General features: G+C 43.5%; 1 protein-coding gene across 5 annotated transcripts in view; it reads left to right on the top strand.

Moving 5' to 3' along the window:
- dcc (DCC netrin 1 receptor) overlaps positions 1–23146 on the top strand; it is a 100282-nt gene that overhangs the window by 32858 nt on the left and 44278 nt on the right. For 3 of the 5 annotated variants that reach the window (XM_089020779.1, XM_089020777.1, XM_089020778.1), the window contains exons 2-8: positions 2724–3077; positions 3911–4198; positions 6821–6971; positions 7183–7319; positions 11341–11495; positions 14327–14447; positions 21222–21486. In XM_089020779.1, the coding sequence (XP_088876905.1) occupies positions 2724–3077; positions 3911–4198; positions 6821–6971; positions 7183–7319; positions 11341–11495; positions 14327–14447; positions 21222–21486 (1471 nt within the window). The remainder of the gene's footprint in view (positions 1–2723; positions 3078–3910; positions 4199–6820; positions 6972–7182; positions 7320–11340; positions 11496–14326; positions 14448–21221; positions 21487–23146) is intronic. The other 2 variants (XM_089020781.1, XM_089020780.1) reach the window with 1 other exon arrangement.

Genomic DNA, 23146 nt, shown 5'->3' with positions numbered 1-23146 from the left:
TACTTTTTTTACCCTGGCATTCTTCATTTGGCACAGAGTTTAAGCACACACTCACACACACACACATACGCACAAATACTTGGATGGTCCCCAGAGTCTTAATCCAGTCTTCTTTCAGGCTCTAACTCGCAATGTCAGTCACCGGGAGACTCGGTGTTTGTTTTCAAACAGGTTTGGCTCTCGTCAGCAACTTCATTCAAACTCCCGCAATGGCTCCGTTTCCTTCAACCCGACAGCTAGCATGTAAACGGGTGTTCAAAGACCGAACGGCAAACACGACAAATGATATTTTTCAGCTTTCGGGCCTTGCCGACGGGCGAAGAAACCAACCATGTCGGCCATATTAGCAAGCGCGCAAGCTAACGTAGCAACCGGCAACGTCCATTCCGGGCCCCGTTAACTATGTCTATATCTATTTTTTAAGAAGTGGCGGCGCTGATCACTTTGTACATGAAATATGGCCGCCAGAAGATTTCCCGAGCAGTGAGATGAGAAAAGAGAGATGGCAAAGCAGACAGCGAGTGATAACATCAAACTGCAGGACAACTAGGACAAGGACACACTGATGAAGTGTGTGTCTGTGTCTCCGTCTGTGTGTGTGTTTGAAAGAGAGCGAAGGGAGTGGGGTAGAGATAGAGCTGTCGAGATAGTGATTTAGCGATTGGGCGAGAGTAGGGGGACTGCTGAAAGAGAATCAATAAGAAGGAAACCGTGAAGCAAAAGAAAGAGAGAAAGACATAAATGAGGGTCTGAAAAGAAAGTAGGGGGGTTGTTGGGGGGGGGCAGCGGCAGATGAGGATTGAGGGACGTGTGACATGCGGCAGTCGATGAAGACGGAAAAAAAGGATCAGACTTGAAATAAATCTGAGGGGTTCATTGCTTCGGCTTAGCGAAAATAGTCGGGAAAATTGAAGGTGAACGTTCATTCGACTTGATAGCGGAATTTGGGAGATTTTTCTTGGTCCGTTTTTTTTCGGAGATACGGATCGCTTGAGCCGAGTATGTTCTGTATGCAGGCCGGCAACTGTTTTTCATGGCTTTTAAATTGACAGTTTTAAAGCATCACTAACCAATAGCAAAGCTATTGGTAAAGCTATTGGTTAGTATTGGTATACAGGATACAGCCGTTAAAGGACAACCGACGTCTCCGGACAAGTTATGTCCATAATTTGTAAAATGGTTTCAAATGACTTCTACTGAGCGTATTTTACAAAGACGTTTTAAGACTCATGCTGAATATTCCGGAAGTCTTGTTTTTGAGTTGGTGACGAGTCCGTACGTGAGTCACTAAAGGAACGCCCCTGACCGGAAAAAAAGGACACATTGTAGCAGTCCTTCCATCACGTCAATGCTTGTTTGGTCTGAAAACCTCGTGTTGCACCAGAAAGAGCCAGAAGAGGGCGTCCAAGCTCCATGTAAGGAATTTATCAGCCTGTGGAAATGGGCTGATTCATTCCTCACATGAGCTCGGTGGCCATTTTCTTTTTGGGTGAGACATTTCCCCTCAATGTTGCCTCATAATGGCACGGAATAATGATCCGATGAAAAAATTCCCATAGGAAACCATTAAAATGGGAATAATCCGTTCCCGGGTTTCCATAAAATATACTTTTCAACTAAATAAGCCTTAAAACTACACACAACATACCTTATTCTATGTATAATAAATGTGCTATTGTATTGTAATGAAAGAAATACACTGTATTGTATCATAAAGTCACTTTATTTACATTTGTGATGGTCATTTATGGCTTGATGGAATGGCGTTGGAGGTCGAAGGTCAAAGGGAATTGCTGTTTGGAAAGAGAGGCGCATTACATGAGGACTGTAATTAAAGAAATACACTGTGCTGTAAAATAGTTTTATTTACCTTTTTGATGGTTGTTGATGGCTTATGGAAGGAGAGTCACCTTCCATAAGGACTGTTGGTAACTTAACCTCTGATGCTGTTCGGTCGTGTGCTTCCGCCGAAGATCACTCCGCCAGCCGTGGTGGGTGTGTATTATGAAAACAGTGCTTATTATAAGGTTTAATTTTCATAAATTTGACGTTTGTAAGACGAAAAGTTTGTAAGATAAGGTGTTTGTAAGTTGGGGTCTCACTGTAGTATGATTTCACTTATTATTTGGGCTATTTTTATTTAGACTATTTGTGTTCCTATAAATGGGATATATTCTGTATGCGAATAGGTGAGTTTTCAAATTGCGATATACAAACGGGAAGGTGTATCTGTCACTTGCTGCATCGGGGCTTGTTTCCAAGTGAGTTTAGTGAAGAGATATGACGCCTTGACTTGGGGTCGGATTTGATCTTTTAAACACCCGCAGAAGAGTCCTATTAGAAACAATGAAACGCGACTTGTAATTCACCTGCGGCTTTTATTGCAAAATCTATAAACCATCACCGTAGCCATTGTTTTTTTTTCCCCTTTGTCTTCTACTACCTTTGTTGTCTAACAATCTCTTTACGTTCCGCTAGCGTTCCAATCGCGGAAAATAAGGCGGCCCCCGGGAGACAAATTGGCTCTTGGCTGTAAACAACATTTTTTTTTTCCTTTCAGGGCTGTTTAGCGAAACATGAATGAGCGCCTGGTGGATTTTGATCAAACATATGAAGGCCGTTAAGTAGGACGCATCTGTGGTTTGGATAAACAACGCTAGTGTTAGCGCCGCGCGTGTTGGAGGCTTTCGCGTTCTTACGTGTTATTCTCCCCTCGTCTGCAGCCTCCGAGGCCTCCTCCTCTTCCTCCCCGATGACCCCACGACCTTTCGCCGACTTCACCTTCACGAAGGAGCCGCAAGACACGGTGACGGTGCGGGGCGGCGTGCTGCGGCTCGACTGCCAGGCCCGCTCGGACGCGGCGTCTGGAAGCCCGACCATCACGTGGAGGAAGGACGGCGTGCTGCTCCGCGCCCTGGTGGATGAACGGCGGCAGGAGTTGGCCAACGGCTCACTACTTGTCCGGAATATTGTGCACTCGCGGCACCACCGCCCCGATGAGGGCGAATACCAGTGCCTCTCCACACTCGAGGGGCTGGGAAGTATCGTTAGCCGAACCGCCAGAGTCACCGTGGCAGGTAAGTTGCTCGATTGCTAGCAAGCTCGATCACTAGCTTGATAGATGAGCATGGCATTTCAAAAAAGTTTTATTTGCTTTCGCGGGTCGAATGAAATGATATGGCGGGCCAGATTTGGCACCCGTGCCTACACTTTGACAATTGTGATGTAAAGAATTAGCCAGTTATCTGAATAGAAAGAAAGCTAGCTAGCTCAATTGCTAGCAAGCTCAATCGCTAGCTTGATAGATGAACATGGAATTTGACAAGTTTGATTTGCTTTCGCGGGCCGAATGAAATGATATGGCGGGCCAGATTTGGCCCCCGTGCCTACACTTTGACAATTGCGTTGTAAAGAATTAGCCAGTTATCTGAATAGAAAGAAAGCTAGCGAGCTCAATTGCTAGCAAGCTCGATCGCTAGCTCGATAGATGAACATGGAATTTGACAAGTTTGATTTGCTTTCGCGGGCCGAATGAAATGATATGGTGGGCCAGATTTGGCCCCTGGGCCTTAACTTTGACACCTATGGCCTCTTAATACATTACTGGGCAAAATGCTAATGAGGAGAAGGACCTTCGAAAAAATTCTATTTGCATCTACGGCATCATCGGGTAGGCAAACAGCTCCAACTGCAAAGTGGGAATTAATTAGCGGCGCTCAACGCTCACCGGGTGGGTGTGAACGGCGGACATTAAAGGATCCGTTTCCGCGGTTTACAAGCGCAAATGTTCGAAAGATTTTCAAGGTGACAAACATCGTTTTTCTTGGAGATGACTTTGCAAGCGTCAAAGGCAAAATCGCTCCAATTCTCCATTTTTTTTCATCCGCATCCTGCTCTTGCTTGCCTTCAGGTCCGCTGAGAGTGGTCGTACCCACCGAGTCAGTGTCGTCGTATCTGGGCGACACGGCGCTCCTGCGTTGCGAGGTGTCGGGGGAACCCACGCCCGTCATCCGCTGGCAGAAAAACCGAGACGATCTGCCCTTGACGTTTGAGCCCTCCTCTCGCCTGGCGGTGCTGCCCTCCGGGTCGCTGCAGGTCAGCCGCGTCCAGCCTCCGGATTCGGCCACCTATCGCTGTCTGGCCGACAACCCCGGCAGCACCCGGACGGGAACGGACGCAGAGCTGCGGGTGCTCCCAGGTGACTCCCCCACCCATTGATGTGCAACCACTACATTGATTGACACCTTGTCGGAACACATGTTCACGGGACTAGCCGGGTGCCGCTCATTAAAAAAGGATTAAGAAAAAAAAATCTAAATAAACGTGGAATTTCTTGAATCAAACATAACATATTCCGGATGAGTAAATGTTTTTCATTTTAATTTAAAAATATATATTTCCATTGAAATAAGGAAATCCATGGTCAAAATGGAACATGTATTTATTTATTTATTTGTGTTTTTTTTCTATGTAAGGTTGATGTCTTCAGTAATTTTTGAACATTTATGGCGATACAATTCACGTTTGTATTTGCAAGATACAAACAAATCAAAATGGCGGCCATCTTTAACTTGCATTGGCGCTGGATTCGCATCACTAAAAGTTATTTATGTACGTATTTATTTATTTATTTATTTGTGGGGGTTTTTTTTCTATGTAAGGTCGATGTTTTCAGTAATTTTTGAACATTTATGGCGGTACAATTCACGTTTGTATTTGCAAGATACAAACAAATCAAAATGGCGGCCATCGTTAACTTGCATTGGCGCTGTATTCGCATCACCAAAAGTTATGTATTTATTTATTGAGTTGCATATTTGTTTATATATTTGTGTATTTGTTTATTTATTTATTTGTTGTTTTGATGTAAGTACAATGTTTTCAATAATTTTTTTTAAACATTATGGTGGTACAATTCATGTTTGTATTTGAAAGATACAGTCAAATCAAAATGGCGGCCATCTTTAACTTACGTTGGCGCTGGATTCGTATCACCAAGTTATTTATTTACTTGTTTTTTTGTTTATTTATTTATTTATACATGCATTTATGTAATGGCGGCCATCTATTACTTACGTTGCCCCTTGATTCGCATCACCAAAAGTAATTAGCGATTAGCAACTTGCGATTTGAGCTGCTGCCACATCTCTTTTTATTTATTTACTAAAATTTCGGCGTTATTCTCATTCCAAGTTGGTTTTCCGTACAAATTCATAATTCATAAGTGTATTTGGTGCATGGTTGCCCACTGAAAGTGACAAGTCAGCTGTGTGGGAGAGACGCCTGGCAGACTGGTAGAATTTGCTTTTGTGGGTGAGTCGGAAAGGGTGGGGTGGGGGCAAGCACGTTGGGTGAGCTTGTTGTGAAACCAAAACAATGCAGAGACCCCCGAAGATGAGTGTAACTGACAATACCGCCGTATCGCTCTCAGCTGCGGCAAAGCGAAATGTGCCAAAGTGGAGGGGGTTGTAGAACCTGGCAAAAAGTGACTTGGAAAATACGGGAGACTTCGACCAAGTATTTCATACAATATCTTTATGTGATCTTTTATTACAAATACACCAGGGTGACAGGGGGGAGGGGGGTAATGGGTATTTTTTTTAATGGAATCATTGGTGTTATATGTCTTCCTATACAGTAACTGTGTTAATTTGATTTTCACTCTTTATGTCACTGGTGTCAATGTTAAAGCCCGGGGGCCAAATCCGGCCCACAAAAGCAAATCAAACTTGGTGAAATTCCATGATGCTTGCTAACATTCCGAGCAAAATTTAAAATTGTCTCATGTAAACCTCAATAATTATTATTTTGGTGATCATTGATTATTTCGTACCTGAAATTTGAAAATTAGTTATTTATTAATACTTTGTTGTGGGCTCTATATTCAATACTATGTGGAAGAGATGAAGCATTCTAATGGCTTCCCCAAATTCAAAACAGCCTGCCGAGAGGAAACCGTAACTTCATTGTGGCCCCCCCCTGCTGCAAAAAAATGACCTTTTGAGCAACTTGAATGACCGATTTAAAAAAAAAAATGTCGCTTTAATTACAAGAGTCAAATCTGATGACTACATCTTGTCCTTGGCCGAGCTTGATCGGCTTTTATGGTCATCGTGTTCCACAGTTGTAAAATGAGCATGAAACGCTGCTGACACATTTCTTTTTAGCGACCAGCTACGTCTCACTGCTTGGTTTTACTTTTCGTTTTTAAATCTGTTGATTTTCAAAATGGCGGTTGTTGCGTCGCGAGTCAAACGCGAAATGAAAATTGAACTCAATAGAACAAAAAAAAAAAAAAAAATACAGTAAAGTCTCGTTATATCGATATCGGATATATTGATAGTCCCGTTTATATCGATATTATTTCTATGCACGCACGGAGAAAATTACATGCAAACGGGGTCGGATATATCGATAGTCCCGGTTTTATCGATATTTTTTCGGACTCCCTTGAATATCGATATAACGAGACTTTACTGTAATATGACTACACAAAGTCATTCAATCTTATGCACTTATTGCAGCCTCTTTGTTGTATGAAGCAGTTATAGATGAAAAAGGAGAGGATCAAAGTGTCCTTTTCATCAGTGGATCAAGGACATCATGGTGAAATGTGTACGTCTGCTACAAGCTAAATATTGAAAGCAAACACAAAGCTGTAGCATCTCACATCTTCTGTCTCACGTAAATCCACTTCAATTCCAAGCCGCGACAGTTCCACATATGCATCGACGCTCCTTTCTTCTCATCACAGGCACCAAATAGTCTTTCCGGTCCCCGTTTGGGTTTTGACGGCTTTCCTTCTTCTCTTGCCACTCAGAGCCCGGCATCAATCGCAACCTGCAGTTTCTCCAGCGCCCTTTGAGAGTGAGTGCTCTGCAGGGAACCGACGCCGTGCTGGAATGTTCCGCCTCCGGGTACCCAACTCCCAGCGTTCAGTGGCACAGGGGTGAAGAACTCATCCAGACGTGGTAGGTCTGCCTTCTTAGTCCGCCTGAGCCCCACCGAGGCTTCAAATCCACATCCAGAAAAGTAAAAACTCAGTTTAGAACTCTTGTGGCGATTTTCTGGAATTTGTTTTTCTTTCTGGACTTGGATTTGATACTCCTTGAACCCCCAAATTCTGACAAAAGATCGCCCCGAACCGCCCGATAATCGAATCTCCCTGGACCCCCCTCGCAGGAACAAGAAGTATTCCCTGTTGGCCGGCAGCAACCTGATCATCAGGAGCGTCACTGACGACGATTCTGGCAGTTTTACGTGTACGGCTGCCAACAAGAACCACAACATCACCGCCAGCGCAGAACTGAGCGTGCTAGGTGAGAAAACGCGGCCTAATTTTGCATATTGGTACATTTATTTTGCATGCGACAAATACGGCGCTATGGTCAGCCGTGGTATTTGATCATCACTCCTCAAGTCAGCGACCACCATAAGATGATGAGAAATAACGGATGTTTCTTATGTCCTCAAATAATGAGAGCGCCCCGGCTCATTAGCTAGTCCCTATTTAGAAAGCTAATGAACCCAGAAAAAGGCAAACGGAACCAGCGCAGGTGCTATTACTCATGTCCCTGCCCGTTTCTTTTTAACGTATCAACACCCGGAAATCTTCCACGTTGCATCCAACTTTCAAAATCTCCTCCCTCACCCGTAGGCCATCTCACTCCGCGTATTGTTTACCAATCTGACATCGGATTTTAGCGACATTTGAATGTTGTGTATTTCAACTGTTGTTAAAGTAAATCAATATGGATTGTATTCTATTGTGTATATCTATATGTCCATCGAGCTATTGAGCTATCGAGCTTTCTAGCTATCTATATGGCTATCTATCTAGCTAGCTAGCTAGCTATCTGTCTCGCTAGCTATGCATCTAGCTAGCTATCTAGCAATCTATCTATCTAGCTATATATTTAGCTAGCTATCTACTTGATCTAGCGATCTATCTAGCTAGCTATCTAACTAGCTATAATAATAATACATTTCATTTATAAGCGCCTTTCAAAACTCTCTAGGTCACTTTACAGTCACAGGATACATTTTTCTGTGAGTGAGCAGCAGCAGCCACACGCGGCAGCGTTCACTCAACCCGGAAGTAACTCAAATAGATAGAAATCTAGCTAGATAGCTATATATCTAATACATAGCTAGCTAAATAGCCGGCCAGGGAGCTAGATAGCAAATAGCTAGCTAGCGAGAAGCCAGCTAAATAGCTATCTAACTAGCTATCTACTGTATATATCTAGCGATCTGTCTAGTTAGCTAGCTATCTCATTAGTATATATATTTATATGTTTATTAATGGGTATATGCCAACCCCTCCTGCTGCGGTGCTGGGCGGCATGCCACCACTACACACAAACTCTGGCACGGATGAGAAGATATGAAAGCAGAAAGGGGGGCAGGTTCACAGAACTCCTGCGGTTGGAAACCCTCTTCAGTAAATCATAAAGTAGGATTTTTGCCCCACACCCAAAAAAAAAAATATTTGCCAGGCCAACCAGCAGGTTTAATAAACAGTCAAAAATTCTGCTTGATATTTGAGTGTTATATCAATGTATAAATATATAAATGTTTTTGTTGTTGTTGCTAGCATTAGCATCATCCCTGGTTTGTACACAAAAGGCGAAGAAAGTCTCCATTGATGTGCAGAGAGTGTCAAGGACTCTCAGACAATCCGATATTTACGCAAAGATGGATGAGATGGGGCGTCGATGCCAGTTTGGGCAGATGGTGGCAATTTCTTGCACAGCGTCTCAAATGTTGCATTCAGGCTAACATTGAGCACAAAGATCGCCCTGTTTTCCTTCTCCTTGCTACTTCAAATTGGCGCCTTGTTTTCACCTCATCTGCGTAAACGAACGCAGACTCGCTTTTGCCATTATGCTGCACATCTGTTTGCTATTGTTTGTTTTTAAACCCACCCCCCTCACCCTCTCCATCACCCCAATGTCACTTTGTGGGTGTATGTGTGTGGATTAATGCCTCTTTGGTCTTGTGTGTTTAGTCTGTTTAATTCATCTGGGTCTGTGAAGGGTTGTGCCCCCCTCCCTAATTTATTCTGCACGACTGCAGTGTTTTTTTAAGTGGCTGATGACTAAAAAAAACAATCGAACGAAACCCTTTTTGTCTTCAACTTTGTATCTCAGAATTCGAGTTGCAGATAAAGAAAGAAACTCGTTTGAGGAGATCTCAGTGCGGCTCGGCGCGATTTCGATCATCTGGGTTAGCGCTAGCGTCACGCGGGTGTTCGTTGAAAGCCAAAAAGTCATCCAAATGGACTCGGCGAACCGAATGTGACCTTGCGGAGAAAGCATCTTGCCCAACTGGTCAGAAACAGAGCGAATGTGCGCTCATGGCTTCCCAACATCTGTTCATATTTACCATCTGTCAGACTTTTGGGGGATGTTTGGATTCAATCCTTGGATTGTCCTTCCGTTTACCGCCTTCTGTCTTCTTGTCCTGCCATACTTGGTCCAAATGTCGTTTTGTCTGTGCGTAGATTTGAGATACCTTGAGATTTTAAATTGCCGTGTTTTCACGCTTGCACTCGGCACAACAAATTAATCAATGACTAGTTTTCAAATTTGAAGCAAAAAATAATGACTGTTATTGTGGTTTATATACGACAATTTGAAAGTTTGGTTTGGACTTTAGCTAGCATGATGGCACTTGACATGCTTGATTTGCTTTCGTGGGCCGAATAAAATGATGTGGCGGTCCACATCTGTCCCCCGGGCCTTGACATTGACACCTGTGAGGTAATGGAGTAGCCAGCTATCTGAATAGAAAGCTACTTAGCTCCCTTGCTCAGTTGTTAACTCACACGCTAGCTAGCAAGCTCAATAGATGAGCATGGAATTTCACAAGTTTGATTTGCTTTCGCGGGCGGAATAAAATGATGTGGCGGTCCAGAAATGGCCCCCGGGCCTTGACTTTAACACCTGTGATGTAAGGGAGTAGACAGCTATCTGAATTGAAAGAACACTAGCTAGCTTGCTTGCTCGATAGGTGAACATGGAATTTCACAAGTGTGATCTGCTTTTGCGGGCCAAATAAATTGATGTGGCGGTCTAGATCGGGTCCGCGGGCCTTGACTTTGACACCTGTGATATAAGGGAGTAGCCAACTATCTGAATAGAAATCTAACTAGCTCACTCGCTTGGTCGCTAGCTCACGCGCTAGCTAGTTAGCTCATTAGACGTGTAGAGTTTCACAAGTTTCATTTGTTCCCGCAGGCCGAATAAAATGATGTGATGGGCCAGATTTGGCCCCTGGGCTTGACTTTGACACCTGTGATGTAAGGAGGTAGACAGCTATTTGAATTTAAAGACAGTAGATAGATGAGCATTGCATTTCACAAATTTGATCTGCTTTGGGGCCTGAATAAAATGATGTGTTGGGCCAGATTTGGTACCCGGGCCTTGACTTTGACACAGTGATTTAATGAATTAGCCAGTGATCTGAATAGAAAGAAAGCTACCTGTGATGTAAGGGATTGGCCAGCTAGCTGAATAGAAAGCTAGCTAGCTCAATCTCTCTGTCGCTAGCTCGCGCACTAGCAGTTGGCTCAATAGATGAGTGTCGAGTTTCACAAGTTTGATTTGTTCTCACGGGCCGAATAAAATGATGTGGCGGGCCAGATTTGGCCCCCGAGCCTTGACTTTGACACCTGTAGCTAGCTACAGCATTTGAAAAGTGTTTTAGCGATTCTATCCATGGCGCGGCAGTTTCTTTTCGCCTCGTTTGTTATTTCGGACGTTCGGGTGTGCAATTGTGTTTCATCGACTACGAATTAATGTGAAGAGAGCTAACGTTCACACGTAAAGAAGGAATTTAGTTCCGCTGAATAGCGCCCTGAGTGTCCTCTGCTCGATTCTCGCTGGATTTTATCATTCACCGCAACGACGGACACGCGTGCGCGCGGATGCTCGTTGGCATAAATGATGGAGCTGATTTCCATTTGAATGGCGAGTGGAAGTTGGCACGCGGAAAGAGGCGGCGGCGTCATTGATACGTGGACATCATTGTTACCAGTTGCGCAAGCAGACGGTATCCAGGTGACAAGCTGGATCGGATTGTGCGCGTGTTGGAGGTCAGCCGGTTGTTGATGCGTCACATTAACATGCAAATGCCCCCCCCTTGGGATTCGGGAACGTCTTTGCGCCTTTCCCGTTGTTATTGAATACACAAAAGAGCCACAGAGAAAGTAAAGACGTCTCCTGCGCTGAGCAGGTCATCAATGTTCACCCTGTGTTATGGCGGGTGTTCAAATTTCAAATTAAAAGCAGAGACTTCATTTCTCCCTTTACCGATTTTTTTTTTTTCCTTGTGCAGTTCCGCCTCAATTCCTCAACTACCCAACCAACACATACGCCTACGAATCCACCGACATTGAGCTGGAGTGCGCCGTGACGGGAAACCCAGCGCCCACCATCCGCTGGATGAAAAACGGAGAGGAGGTCATCCCCAGCGACTATTTCCAAGTCGTGGTAAGGGCAAAGAAAATGCATGCGCACTGTCCAACTTTTTTTCTCTCTTCCAAGCTACAAATTTCGTGTTTATGATTAACTCCTTCACTGCCAGACGATGTGAAAAAATGTGCACTCGAGTGCCAGGGTTTTTGTCATTGTCATTCGAATTCCAGGACCCACAGAGTATTCAGTTTTACGACTAAATCAACATTCAATACAGCGTTCGAAACTTTAGACATTCTTCTTTCATCCGAAAAAAGTGTTAATTCCTAAATTATATGGCTCTGGGGTTATCTGAGCTTGAAATGGGGGCGGATGTACAAAAAATAATGCAGTACATACTGTACATATTGTTCTTTGTTCTTTTTGTTCTTATGATTGTAGAGTGTCCTTGGGTGCTTTGAAAGACGCTTGGAAATAACATTTATTATTATTATTATTGCTATTATTATTATTATTATTATTGTATTGATTTCTATAGCGCTTTAACAACAGCTGAAGCTAGAACAAAGCGCTAACATGGACAAAAGGCAAATGCTGCCCCCGCGTGGAAGCGAAAAACATTGCCAGAGGTCTGACCAGTGCTTTATCGGCACCCAAGCATGAAACAACAAAACCTGAAAAAATTCAACAATGGCGTTCCACGTCACACTTTTCAATTCCCGAGTAAATTCAGAAATTGGATTGGATTGGATTTGCCTTTATTAGTCTCACAGTGGAGAAATTTAGATTTCACAGCAGCAAAGTGATGAAAGGAATGAAAGTAGAAAAAGAAATACATGAGCTGCTGGAAAGGCAACCACTCTCGCGGCGCCGTCTTGAAGTCAAAAGAACAAAAAATAAATAAATAACAAACAATATGACAACACAAAGACAACATGACAAAACAAAGACACAGAGAGTCATTCATTCTTCAGGACTTGCTGTACCCTCTTTGTGATGACATGAAGCAGTTCTAGATGAAAGAGGAGAGGATCAAAGCGTCTTTCCACCAGTGGATCAGGGACATCATGGTGGAATGTGCACGTCTACTACAAGCTAAATGTTGAAAGCAAACACGCAGCTGTAGCATCCATTGACGAAAAGAGATTGTCTCACATCTCCTGTCCCACATAAATCTGCTTCAATTCCAAGCCGCAACAGTTCCACATATGCATCGGCGCTCTGCGCTGACGCTCCTTTCTTCTTATCGCGGGCTCCTCAAGCCATGCATCCATCCAGCCGCAGACTGTCCAACAGCACCGACCTTTCGGCTGAACAAAGCGGGGCTGTGAAGATGCTGCCCATTACAGGCGCAAAAAAGCACAATGGCCCCTGTGGTGTCCAGCGATGACAGTCAAATGGCACCGACATTCCTCCCATTCAAAAACAGTACTGGCATATTCATTCTGCCGAAAAGGCGCAACCGCTCAGCACAGTCTCCTCCTTGATGAATGTCATGGTCAAAAATGCTGAGAAACAATCTGTATCCATTCCACACAACGCCCAACAACACAAAGTGACAAAAGAAAACACAAAACAAGACAAAAACAACAAAAAAAAAGCAAGGCTCATGAGAGCATTTGCTGACGGCTGCCTCCTCGGCGCCATCTTGGACTTCTGTGAAATGGCAGGAAATGAGTGAAAAAAGTAACGGCAGTCATTTCCAAAACACTGGGGACAAAATAGTTTCTTTTCTTTTGTACTCTCGATGTGATTTATGAAGCCATTATCTTTGTGATCATCGAGGAATTTAAAAATGGCCACCTTCTACTCCATTTTGGTTGCCGTGAAGTGCAGTGCCGGATCTAGTTTGGGGGATAAAGGGCCATTAGCCACCTCGCTTCCCCCCAAACTAAAATCCTCAACTATTTTCCAGATTAAATTAATGTCTGTGTATAGTGACATAATCAGAAAATATTGTAGATAATTGATGAGAAGGTTTCTTCAGCTGTCATCTGTACTTCTTTGATATCAAAGTCAAAGTCAGCTTTATTGTCTAATATGCTAATATGTATGACATACAGCATATATATATATATATATATATATATATATATATATATATATATATATATATATATATATATATATATATATATATATATATATATATATATATATATATATATATCCCGACTGTCCAGACGTGGCGGTGCCAGACTCTGCTATGATAGGTCCCTGCTCTCAGGTTAGGGGGAAGCCGAGGACTATTCCCTGAGGCTACACTGATTACATCTATTGTCCTGACTGATTACTTCTATTGTCCTGCCTGATTGTGAGTGGCCTGATTGCCCCATTTGCTCTGGTATTACCTCATCAGCATAACTAAGCCGATGTTGCCTAAGAAGTCTGTTGGACGAACGATCCAAATGAAACCTCACGCGACCATGGCGTTTTCGTGAAGGGTTTTGCTGTTTTATGAAAATAGCTTATTTTCTGATTTCCCTTTCAAACCATCTAGAACAGGCGTGTCAAAGTCATTTTTTGCCGCGGGCCACATTGTAGTTATGGTTTCCTCTCGAGGGCCGTTATGAATTTGAGGAACCCATTAGAATGTTTAAATCCCTTCAAATATTACATATAGAGCACGCAGCAAATTAATGAATAACTCGTTTTCAAATCTGAAGTCAAGAATAATGACTTTTATTGTGGTTGACATCCAAAAATATGAAATTTTGGCTCAGATTTTAGCAATCATCATGGAATTTAACAAGTTTGATTTGCTTTCATGGGCCGAAAAAAATGATGTGGCGGGCCGGAATTGGCCCGCGGGCCTTGACTTTGACACCTGTGATCTAGAAGATAAAAATATTTTCACTTGACTGATTTACGTTTTATTCCGTTGCCGCCCGTCGTTTGCAATTTAGGATGGCAGCAACCTGCAGATTCTCGGCTTGGTCAAATCCGATGAAGGATTTTATCAGTGCGTCGCAGAGAACGTCGCTGGCAGCTCGCAGGCTATGGCTCAACTGCTTCTCCGAGAACCAGGTAGGAACCTACCGGGACATACCCGGATGATTCCCCCCGTGTTTTCCATTTCCGGCTTGAAATGATTTTCCCTTCATCCATTTTTTCCAAATTATTTTGATTTGATTCTATGCATCAATTTGTTGACATTTTTTACGTTTGTCTATGTATTTATTCATTTCGGTTTGTAACAAATGAACACTGTTACAAAAAAATAGTTGGGGCGGGGTTACAAACAGGTCACATTTTGACCCATATTTGACCTTCAAAAGTTTCCTATTTGCCTTTTATTTCTATCGTGTGGATTCTTTCTTCCTTTCTTCATCTCTCTAGTGTTTCACTGCCCCCCCCCACGCTGAGCCAGTGGCACAGATGGCAACATTTAACACACGCACACACCCGTACACACTCGCACACACGCAGGGAAACACGAGAAGGGTCAGATGGACGCGGCGATGACGGCGTTCTTATCGCCACGGGAAAAACACATCCCAGCGGTCGCCGCGCCGCCCAATCAAACGTTTCCCGTGAGAAACGGGTGTGTTTTTGTGTCGGTGTCAGCATCTACCACCTTGTTGCCCTTGACAACTTGGCCGGTCACTTGATCCTTGGAGTGACTCTTCACACAGACTGGCGCATGCAAACAGAATACCGTATTTTGCGGTGTATAAGGCGCACCCCTAATGAATGGTGGGTTTTCAAACTTGTTCCATATATAAAGCGCAGCGGATTATAAGGTGATTTTGGAATGACCACCAGATGAGGAAATGGACCTGACGAGAGACGGGGGGCGGGGGGGGGGGTGAAAAGGAGAAATGAATGAGAGACGGAAACGGGAGTTGCGGGGGGTGTTAAGGGGGGGGGGGGGGTCAAGCGAAAGGCAAGGCCAGTTTGAATCGCAATGGAGAGCAAGATGAGAAAGTGTGTCATCCATGACAGATTTGTATTCCGCTGTATGTGGCTGACCTGTGTAAACCCAACACACACACACACATACACACACACGCACACACACATACACACACATGCTTTATCTCTCACACACAGAGCTTTTACTTTGTCACCCAAAATGCGTGGACATGTAGTCCGTGCACGTCCACATTCCAATCTGCAACTGGAGTGTGTGTGAGTGTGTGTGTGTGTGTGTGTGTGTGTGTGTGTGTGTGTGTGTGTGTGTGTGTAGTCTGCGGGGAGATGGCATATATGGGAGAAGGTGCGCGGGGGGGGGGGGGGGGGGGGCTCTGTCTGTTACCATGGTGACAATAGACCTTTGAGTCTTCATTGGAGTGCGTTGAGGTAGCGATACATATTAAGTGTTGGCCTGACAGTGCGGGAATGAAGACTTCCCTGACGTGTGTGGATCGAAGTCAAAGACCGGCGACAACAATTTGCAAAGACCGAAATCAAGCCCACCTGCCGAATTTCCTCTTCAAGACACCGAAAGTCGCTCAAAACGACAAACGGAATAAAATTCCACTGTAGAAAGACCCGTTAGATATGAGGGACTGACTGAGTTCTACCTTCTTTTCACTTTAAATTAGATTAGATTAGCCTTTATTAGTCTGGCAGTGGATAAATTGACATTTCACAGCAGCAAAGTGATGAAAAGAAGAGGAAATGAAAAGAAGAAGTAGAAAAACAAAATACAGGAGCTGCAGGAAAGGCAGCCACTCTCACGGCGGCCATCTAAAAGTCAAAACAACAACAACAAATATCAAAATAATGTGACACAATGGTCAAACGGTCAAATATCCAATCAACTTTAAAATTCTTCTTTATACATTTAAAGGACAACCGACGTCACTTTTTTGTTTTTTAACTGACATCAGAAAAACGTTTGATAGCATCTAAAATACCCAAAACACGCAGTATGATATTTTTACTCAAATGCAAAACACCAATAAAGATGACTTAAAGTGTCCAAAATCTGCAAAAAAAATTTTGTTGCGAATTGGGCATTTTCAGAAAGTCCCGCCCCTAGTTCGTGACGTCACGCCAAGACGTCTTGCATTGCTAGAGAATCCAAACAATGGCTTCAGATTCAGAGATTATGCTTTCTTGTTACACATCCAGTTATGAATATGATTCAAATAGTTCTGAAGAGGAAAGCATACATGTTTGGATTGGATTGGATTTGCCTTCATTAGTCTCGCAGTGGAGAAATTTACATTTCACAGCAGCAAAGTTATGAAAGAAATGAAAGTAGAAAAGCGAAACACAGGAGCTGCTGGAAATTGATTAAAAAATTTATTCCATTCCATTTTGAGGCAACATTGGGGCATCAATGGATCACGAGAAAAGAGGCACAAAATGGCGACCTCCAGTGGCCACCTCCACTTCCACAGGCTGATAAATTCCTTATATGGAGCTCGGACTCCCTCTTGTGGCGGCTTTTGGGTGCAACACGGTTCTCAGACTAAACATGTACAGCAAAATACATTGACGTGATGGAAGGAGGCTACAATGCGTCTTTTTTACGGTCAGGGGGCGGTCCTTTCAAGACGTCACGTATGGACGTATTTTATTTATTGTATTCTATTTGTGATTGTATTTATTTATTATAGTATCTATGCTTGTCTGTGACTTTAAAGTGTCCTTGAGAGCTTTGAAAGGCGCTTAAAATTAAATGTATTATTATTATTATTACAACCCAAAAGGCACAGAGCCATTCAATCTTGAGCACTTTCTGCACCCTCTTTGTTGCAGTGAGAGATGAAAAAGGAAAGGATGAAAGTGTCCTTTTCACCAGTGGATCAGGGACATCATGGTGAAATGTGCACATCGGCTACAAGTTAATTGTTAAAAGCAAACACAAAGCCGTATCATCCATTGACGAAAAGAGATTGCCTCACATCTCCTGTCCCACGTCAATCCGCTTCAATTCCAAGCTGCCGCACTTCCACAACCGCATCGGCGTTCTGCGCTGACACCCCTTTTCATCCTCAATTGACACTCGGTTCTTTGTGTTACTGCGAGAGGATGCCCAAATGGAAGTGCGGGGATCCAAGGAAATATTCACCTTGGCTTCTTCCACGACGCCCGCCTGCTTTTATCGATTGGAGAAAATACAAGGTCATTTGTATGGAGTGTGTGTGTGTTTGAGTGTGTGTGTCTGTGTGTGTGTGTGTCTGTGTGTGTTATGTCAGATCCAGGATCGATCTCTTTTGTGATGAAACACCTGTCCTTGATTCGCTTATTCGCTTCCATCAGTCGTCACGGGGAAGGAAGAAGGAAGCGCGCATGTGGAGTGTTTGTGTATGCATGACAAATTTATTGACTGACTGGCGTCCTTCACGCCGAGCGAGCGAGCGAGCGAACGAACGGGCGAGTGACACTCGTCGACTTGTGCTGACAGACAAAAAACAAAAAAAAAGAACAATTTGTGTTGTCCTCAACTATTTGTCAAACAATGCACACTTGATTTCTGGATGGATTTTAGCACGTTTACAAACGTAGACGATAGATTTCCTTTTTTTTTTACTGCGTTAAGCAATAAGAAAGTGCTCCAGACATTAGCACGGTTGAACCTCCAAAAATCAAGAATTAGCTAATTTTCCTGTGATAGCGATTAGATTAGATTAGATTACCCTTGATTTGTCTCACAGTTTAGAAATTTACAGCAACAAAAACAAAATGCAGGAGCTGCTGTAAAGGTAGCCACTCACGCGGCGCCATCTTGAAGTCAGTACAAAACAAAAAAAACTAATAATGTGACACAACACAAATGACACAGAAAGCATCCTTTTCACCAGTGGATCAGGGATGTCATGGTGGAATGTGCATGTCTGCTACAAGCTAAATTTCGAAATCAAACACAAAGCTGCAGCATCCGTTAACCAAAAGAGACTGTCTCAAATCCCCTGTCCCACATACTGTAAATCTGCTTCAATTCCAAGCCGCGTCAGTTCCAAATCCGCATTGGCGCTCTCCTTTCTTCGCGTGGCGGGCTCCTCAAGCCATGCATCCCTCCAGCCGCAGACAGTCCAACAGCACCGACCTTTCCGCTGAACAAAGTGGGGCTGTAAAAATGCTGCCCATAACAAAATAAAAATCCTAATCTGCACAAGCTCTCATCCGTACCCTTTCCCCATACGTGTGGAACAGCACACGGCATTTAAAGAGGGATGTCACGGCTACTTGACCGGGCCAGCGGGCTCCTAATTGTTCATGATGAGCTCGCGCCAAGCGTGTGTGAATCTAAGGGTGGATGAGACGTTGTGAATTACTTGATTAATGTCAACATTAAGGGAGCGTTTGAATCGCCCATCGGACGCTCCCAGTTCCGCCGCCCATCATCACCTTCCATTATGTGCCGGGTTGTCATAGCGACAGAACATCGTCATGCGGTCGGTGACAACGTGGGGACATTTCGAGAGATCGACGTGTGTGAAATTTTGGTGACATAATGTTCCTTTTAGATGAAAAAAAAGTGTTTTTTTAAAGATTGCCAAAATTAAACACTCCTTGTTTGCATTGGCACCGAATTGTGCGCCTTCGTAAAGAATGAAATCCTGCACACAAAAAAAAAATTGTATAGCTAAATTGGAAAGGGGGTGCTGGTGGATACGTGTGGAGGTGACATTGGGTGGATGTTTTTTTTTTTAAACAAAAAAATGTTACCCAGACTGAATGTGTTGCAACAATCACGACTGCTGAAAGTCAACTAGAAAAAAAAATCCTCCTAGCGATTCAAACTTTAGTTTGACATCTATTTAACTTTCATCCCCACATACATGTACACGCACATGTTGCCCCCGTGATGGTCACGCACATTAGTGGAAATTTACGGCAGTAAAAAAAAAAAATTTGAACCAGAATGTAGGTGCCTAGTCGTGTTTGCGCGCGTGTGTGTGTAGTCAGCGCGGTTTTAACGGCAGCTGGCTGAAATGAGCCCTGAAATTGAGTTCTAGGGAGAAAAAGAGAAGTATGAATTTTCAAGCAGGGGTGAAGTTGGAGAGCCAACAAGCGCGCCAACCTCTTCTGCATAAATAGAGGTTAACAAAGACAGCCGGGCGCCGGATCAGCAAGCAAGCAAGCAAGCCCCTTATATGTGTGATATTCATTCACCTGCCTTTCATCCATCTACATGATCATGCTCTTCTGCATACTAATATCAGTGTCTGAAACTCATGACAAGAAGTTAGTGGACACCCGGGCAGACAACTCTGAAAAGTTGCCGGCCCGGCCATAAAGTTGCCGTTAAGTTGTTTCGCAACTTAAAACACATAAAGACGTCTAATCGCCCCAAAAAAAATGTAAAGGGTTTTTTAAAATTAAGGAAGTACCAACCACAAATGCGCCCTTACCTAATTAATTGTAAATATACCTTGTTGAAGATTCTGCTCCAACTGTCGCTTATCGTCGTGGTGTACAATGCAACACTTGCGTTGTGTTGTCCGCTAAAAGCAACGTGAACTCCACTTTCTCAGCTTTCAAAACTCTGAAGTACAGTACACTTTTCAGTCAAGGTGTAGTCCGAAGCAGGCTTCTGATTGGCTGCCGGTGCCCAGTTGACAAATTGACAAACGAACGTTCGAAGACGCGATAGATTATTACACATAATGTTTGTTAAATCGTCTCGCAAATTTCCAAACGAACGTTCGTTTGGCAAATTGCATACTCGGCACCGGCAGCCAATCAGAAGGATGCTTCGGACTACACCCTGAGTGAAAAGTGTACTTCAGAGTTTTGAAACCCGCTGAGAAAGTGGAGTCCACGTGGCTTGTAGCGTTTTGTTTGTGGCTTGAGCTTGTATGTATGTATGTGTATATATATGTATATATATGTATGTATATGTATGTATATGTATGTATATGTATGTATATATATGTATGTGTATATATGTATATGTATGTGTGTATATGTATGTGTATATATGTATATATGTATATATGTAGATAGATACAAAGCGCTAGCTAGCTAGCTAGAGCTATCTAGCTAGCCAGCTAACTAGAGCTATCTAGCTAGCTAGAGCTATCTACTAGCTAGCTAACTAGAGAGAGCTATCCATCCATGAATCCATTTGTCCATGTACTCTCCTTGAAAGCTTTTAAAGGTGCTTATAAATGACATTTTATGATTATGATAATGATGATGATTATTATTATTATACACACACACAATTATAGAGGCATTATCGTGGAGATAAAATCATCTGACCTTTTCTCCCTTTGGCTTCTGTTTTTGTTTGTGTGTCGTCATGCTTGGTACGTGTGCTTTGAAGCGTCGTGGACGGATGGAAGGAAGCAACGAGTACTTTGATACTTTGATCCTGCTCGCAAATTGGATTTCAATCAGTTCATGATGCACAAGAGATTCACAGACCCACCCCGAAGATGTTTCATGTCACTTTTATCTTGAAATACCTCATTTGGTTCATGTCTGTGTTATTGCCAATCCCCCCTGCCCCCCTAAACAAGTATCCATCCATTTTCTGTACTGTTTATCCTCTTTGGGGGTCATGGGGAGGAAAAAATGTGATCCCCCCCCCCCCCCCCAAACTTGAATTGCATGTTTAATTTAAAATGTGAACTATCTTCAAACTAGCTACTGTGCGTCTGTGTATATATAAATGCAAGACACAATTTTTTCTTGTGTAGGATCTTCTTTACCATTCTTCTTCTTCTTCCTCCTTTTTCTCTTTCTTGTCTTTTTATGTTCCTGATCTGTTCCTCTCATCCATTATTTTGCCCTCTTGCGTTTTGCTTGGCCTTGCCACCCCTCTTGCTGCTCCTCTCCTCCATTTCCCGCTGTTGTCCCCCCCCCCCCCACCCCAACCCCTGAAACCCTTGACAGAAGCCGCACCCACTCGGTCTAGACCCGTCCACACACCTCCTCTTCCTGCTGCGCCCGCTCCGTCCGGCACTCCTTTGACTTACTCCTCCTCTGATCCCCCACCAGTGTCCCCCAGCCCGGGCGTTGCCCTCCCCTCTGCCCCCCGCGACCTGGTCCCCGTCCTAGTGTCCAGCCGATTTGTCCGACTCAGCTGGCGGCCCCCGCAGGACACGGGAGGATCCATACAGACTTATGGTGTTTATTACTCCCAAGATGGCGTTGACAGGTAACACTTGGTTTATTTATTAAAAAAAAAAAAACAATGGCATGTCAATGTTGAACATTTGCCCAACTTCCCAGTGTTTATATTCATTTTGAGCCTTTTTTTGGTGACCTCCTTTAACTCATTCGCTGCCATTCACGAATTTAGTCGGGAATCGAAAATATGACATAGCGTGTCATCCCCGAATTTGTTCGGGTTTTGTTTTTTATGCTTGGGTGCTGATAAAGCACTGGCCATAGCCTCTGGCAATGTTTTTTCCCTTCCACAAGCCACAAGTGGGTAGCATTTCCCTTTTTTTCCATGCTAGCGCTTTGTTCCAGCTTTAGCTGTTGTTCAAGCGCTATATAAACCATCATGCATTGTATTTTGGACAGCCACCCTCATTTCAAGCTCATATAACTCCAGACCCATATAATTTAAGAATTATATATATCTCTTATTTTATTTTTCTTTTATTTTTTAAATGGAAGAAAAGCGTCTAAGGTTTCTAACATTGAGGTGAATGTTTATGTACTCCTCAAATTCAATATTCTGCGGATCCTGATTTTCACGTGACAATGACAAAAACCCTGGCACTGGAGTGGACATATTTTCGCACAATGTCTGGCAGCGAATGAGCTAAGGCACGACGGGATGAGTTTGGCATGGAACAACCTGATTGGCCCGCACGTAGCCCGTGACCCCCTTGGCTCCGGAATGAACAAATTGTGAACCCATCGCCAGCCACCTTTGCCTGACATCAAGCAATTGCCATTGCGCCAGTTCCATTTTCACTCCCACAAAATGGAACGAAAAGGACCCATCATGCTCAGCGGCAAATTGTCTCTCCTGCGCCATTACTCTGCCAGTGACGTAAAAAGTACTACAACATCATGCTTATGTTGCCCTAGATGAAACTAAATCTGTTGTCTTAATTTGCCAAGGGCAGAGCTATCAATGGCGCGCTCAGACGATTTCGCCCTGGGGCCTATTTAAAGGCCGACTTTCCGCCGTCTCTGTTCAAAACGAGCCATAAAGGGAGTCTTGGCGCTGGAGCCGCCATCCGCCAGGAGAACTTAACGGCTTCATTTAATTGGCCGCTAAGAAAATGCGCGCGGCAAATGAAAAGGTAATCAAAGTTTTAGCATCGCTGCTTACACCTTCCCGCTTTTGAGTCGGTTGGCGGTGATTTAAGCGCGATTTATGCTAACTTTGTGGGCAATACGCTGGACAATCCTCGGATGCTTCAATGGACAGACACATCGAAGCATGAATAGGAGTGATAAAGATTTTTATTTTAATTCAGGGACGAAAAAATGTCTCCTATATACAAATACAAACAAAATGTGTTTGAGGAATCAATCAAGCCTTTGTTCGCCTCGCAATGGAGAAATTGACGTTTCACAGTAGCAAAGGGAATAAAGGAAGAGGAAAGAAAAGGAAGAAATAGAAAAACAAAATACAGGAGATGATGTATAGGCAGCCACTCTCGCTGCGCCATCTTGAACTCAAAAGAACAAAATAATCTGACAACATTAAGCACTTTCAAATCTCTTAAGCACTTTCTGCACCCTCTTTGTTGTATGAAGCAGTTCTAGATGAAAAAGGCGATAATCAAAGCGTCTTTTTTTCACCAGTGGATCAGACACGTCACGGTGAAATGTGCACGTCTGCTACAAGCTAA

The sequence above is a fragment of the Hippocampus bargibanti genome, linkage group LG18 (genome assembly GCF_051943395.1).
Source record: "Hippocampus bargibanti isolate YZ-2025 linkage group LG18, ASM5194339v1, whole genome shotgun sequence".
Classification (NCBI taxonomy): Eukaryota; Metazoa; Chordata; class Actinopteri; order Syngnathiformes; family Syngnathidae; genus Hippocampus; species Hippocampus bargibanti.
Note: the sequence above shows the minus strand (reverse complement) of the source record. Positions and strands in the feature narration are given on the sequence as shown.